The sequence below is a fragment of the Eleutherodactylus coqui genome, chromosome 2 (genome assembly GCF_035609145.1).
Source record: "Eleutherodactylus coqui strain aEleCoq1 chromosome 2, aEleCoq1.hap1, whole genome shotgun sequence".
NCBI lineage: Eukaryota > Metazoa > Chordata > Amphibia > Anura > Eleutherodactylidae > Eleutherodactylus > Eleutherodactylus coqui.
The window spans coordinates 89,601,914-89,605,767 of NC_089838.1; the positions used below are offsets into that span (position 1 = coordinate 89,601,914).

The 3,854-nt window shown below is 46.4% G+C and overlaps 1 protein-coding gene across 1 annotated transcript in view; it reads right to left on the reverse strand.

The window, feature by feature from the left end:
• Positions 1 to 1,892: 1,892 nt before the first annotated feature.
• The window catches only part of LOC136610004 (myosin-9-like), a 3,093-nt gene continuing 1,131 nt past the window's right edge, over positions 1,893 to 3,854 (reverse strand). The window contains exons 4-5 of the mRNA XM_066589277.1: positions 2,605 to 3,854; positions 1,893 to 2,060 (exon numbers count right to left, since the gene is read on the reverse strand). The exon at positions 2,605 to 3,854 is cut by the window's right edge and continues 207 nt beyond it. Of these exons, the coding sequence (XP_066445374.1) occupies positions 1,893 to 2,060; positions 2,605 to 3,854 (1,418 nt within the window). The remainder of the gene's footprint in view (positions 2,061 to 2,604) is intronic.

The following is a 3,854-nucleotide window of genomic DNA, read 5'->3' on the forward strand; positions in this document are numbered from 1 at the left end:
AAATTGTGATATGAAGCTGGGGACCCCAGAAACTTGCCTCTCTCCTAATCCCGCAGCAGCCGGCTGGGATACACCTGGACCAGGAACTCGGCCTGTGCTGACACCATCACTTGGATCTCTGCATCCTCGCCCGCGTCCACATCCTCGACCCCTACCCCTACCCCTCAGAATGGTGGATTACGAATAGAGCAGACACAGACCTCTGTAAATAATTATGGAATTATATGCGTACACTTTCACGCAGAGAGCGGAATCGTAATGGTAACTCCAGGAAGAAAAAAAATGGAAGGAAGGCCGCAAACAGGCCTAGCAATGCAATAGTGATGCACCAAAACTCCCACCAGGCACCCAGTAAAATGCAGACGGTCAGAGGTAGCCCAATGAAGGAGCTTTTTGGGTTTTTTTGGAAAAAGAAGACAAGCTATATACTGTGTATATCACTTTCCCTCTATAAGTACCTGTGTTGGCCATACGCTGAGCGTCTCTAATTCCCTGCAGACACAGGCCGGTGTAAATAATCTTGGAATTATGTGCGTAGTCTTTGTCACTAAGAGCAGTATAGTAAGGCAAACTCCTGGCAGAAAAAAATAGTCAGGAAGGCCGCAAACAGGCCTAAGTGCAATCGTCATGGACTAAAACTACCATCAGACACCCAGTGAAATTTAAACAGTCAAAAGGTAGCCCAACTGAGGAGCTTTTTGGTTTTTTTGGTAAAAGAATACAGGATATATAGTGTGTATATCACTTCCCCTCTATCAGTCGCTCTGGCCGTATGCTGTGCGTCTCTAATTCACTGCAGACACAGGCCGGTGTAAATAATCTTGAAATTATGTGCGCAGTCTTCGTCGCTGAGAGCAGTATAGTAAGGCAAACTCCTGGCAGAAAAAAATAGTCAGGAAGGCCGCAAACAGGCCTAAGTGCAATAGTGATGGACAAAAACTCCCACCAGACAACCTGTAAAATGCACACGGTCACAGGTAGCCGTAAGAAGGAGCTTTTATTTAAAAAAATTTTTGAAAAAGAATACCGGCTATATAGTGTGTATATGACTTTCCCTCTATTAGGGGCTCTCGCCATACCCTGTGCGTGAAGTTGACGGCAGACACAGAGCGGTGTAAAAAATGTTGGAATTATTGGCGTACAGTTGGAGGCTGACAGCGGTTATGTAACGCTAACTGCAGTCAGAAAAAAAATATAAGGAAGACTGCAATCAAGCCTAGCTGTGCAATAGTGATGGACTACAACTCCTATCAGACAACCTCTAAAATGCATACGGTCACAGGTAGCCCTAAGAAGGACCGTAGGGGTTCTTGTACACAGGATCCTACACTACCACTTTCCCTATCTCAGCAACACTGTCCCTATACTATGTAGTACAGACTGCAGCCTGAGAACGCTATAGCTGTAATGGGGCTGCACGCTCGATATACAAAAAAAATAAAAAAATTTGCAAAACTGCTACCAGCAGCCATAACAGTAATGCACATGGTCAGATGTGGCCCTAAGAAGGACTGTTGGGGCTCTTGTACACAGGATCCTATACTAACACTTTCCTATAGCAGCACCAGCACTGTCCCTGATCTCTCCCAGTGTGTGACTGTGGCAAGCCGTGGGCGGCCCCACTTTAAATACTCGGGGGTCACTTGATCTCGCCAGCCACTCACTGCAGGGGGGTGGGATAGGGCTGGAATATCACAGGAGGAAGTTGTAATGCCTTCCCTGTGTTTCTATTGGCCCAAAAATGGCGCAAAACTTTCAGGGAAGGAAATGGAATTGACTCGAACATCGCGTGGTGCTCGCCTCGAGTAACGAGCATCTCGAGTACGCTAATACTCAAACGAGCATCAAGCTCGGACGAGTACGCTCGCTCATCTCTAGTCATTATTCTTTGGCTAAAGATCTTCCAAGACTTCTGCCGCCACTTGCGAAACCTTCTCAGATTCAGTAGCTTCACTTTCTGCCCCCTCCTTGGCCTCTTGTACTTCAGAGGTCTGTTTAGTCTGTATCTTTTGCTCAGGTCTCACCTTAACTTTTCTTTTGTTTACAGAAGTGATGTCTTTCTTTCAGACCGTCCACGTCTTTACAAGTAAGTTCCATAGAAGGGGAGGCACTGGTGTGAGAAACTTGCTGTTTTATTGTTTAAAAATTGTGCATATTCACAGAAAAGGAAGGATCGGTTTCAACTCTATCAAGTTGAGGTTATCAAGGCTCTTGACAGAGTTGAAACCGGCCCTTCCTTTTCTGTGAATAGGCACAATTTTTAAACAATAAAGCAGCAAGTTTCTCACACCAGTGTCTCCCCTTCTATGGAACTTACTTGTGAAAGAAAGCCAAAGTGCTTTCTAGCCAGAGCTAGAAGCCGTCTAAGGTGGGATAAAAATCTTTTTTTTCTAAACATGTCTTTACAAGCTGTTCACCTGTAGCGCCCAGGTCACCTTCATCTAATTTTTATATGTCACTACTTTCCTCCCTTTTTTTGTAGAATTGGCTCAGCCTCCGCACCTGGGCTGATTGGGCTTGTCCGCACCCTGGAGTGGAGGAGGTGGAATGGATGACCCCACTACCAACCTGCCATCCATTCCAAAAAAAACCAGGCCCCGATACCTTTAAAGAACGGATCTCCAGCAACTGCTTGCGGGAGACCACATTACATTCCTGGTTTCTTACGTCTCCGAGGGCGGGACGTGACCCTCCTCCAGTCCCTTGATGCCTAATACCGGAACCTTGGGGCGACGCACCATTCTTCAGACCTGCCACAGGTTGTTGGACCACGCCCTTGCGGTCTCTTTGTACCAGAGTTCGCGTTCCAGCATCATTATTGGGACTCTTCCACAAGCCCTTCTCTTTTACTTGCTGTCTGGACTGGCTCCTAGACCGCACTAGTCTCTGAACCCTCTTTTCAGCAAAATGACTCTTTGACTTCCAGAGCTTCACCTTTGCATTTAACGTCTTAGCGGACTTTTGCAATACCACTTTTTCTTCTGACACCACCTTCATGAGGTGCTTCAAGGTTAGCGCCTCTTTCTCAATATTCTCCCACAGGATCTCCTTCTCTTCTACCGGCCGTTGGGCCACACCTTTCGACTTTTCCCGTATCAGGGTACTCTTCTCAGCACCCGTCTTGGCGCTAATCCAGTCTGGTACTTCAGTGCGCACCCGCTGGTTACGCCTCTCTTTTGCAACTTTAGGGAACCCCGATTTCCCCTCAGTAAGCCACTGTTCAACCATCTGTTGTTTCTTCTCCCAGTTGGACACCATCTGGCATTGGTAACCAAGCTCCACACTAATGTCTACTTTCTGCTGAAGACTCACTGTAAACTTCTCCAGTTCATCATAGACATCAGTTTGAAGACAAAACAGCAGATTTATCGCTTCCACCTCTTTTAGGATTTCACCGTCGTGCTCTTCAACCGTGACCCCACCTGCTGGGGGCTCATACAGTTTCTCTTCTATTTCTGATATAATTTTCAGGGTGGGTGTTACGGTTAACACTTCAGTCTCTTTCATATAGACCATTTCTTCATCACGCTCACATTCAGTGACATATCTTGCAGACCTGATTTTCTCCACTGTAAGCTGCCGTTCACATAGTTGCTGCGTCTTTCTTAGTCTGGACACAAGCTCCTTTTGGAGACCCAGCTTCACAGAAGCACCTTCTAACTCTTGCTGTATATGTACTTTAACCTTCTCAAGCTTATCACAGGCAGCTGTCTTCTCTTCATACTGCTGCCTTGTAGCTTTTAACTCCTCTTGTACTTCTCTTTTCTGCTCTTCCACAGACTCCAAGCACACATCACTCTTCTCCAGTCCATATTTTAGGTCAGAGACCTCAGCCTGAAGTGTTGCAATCTGCT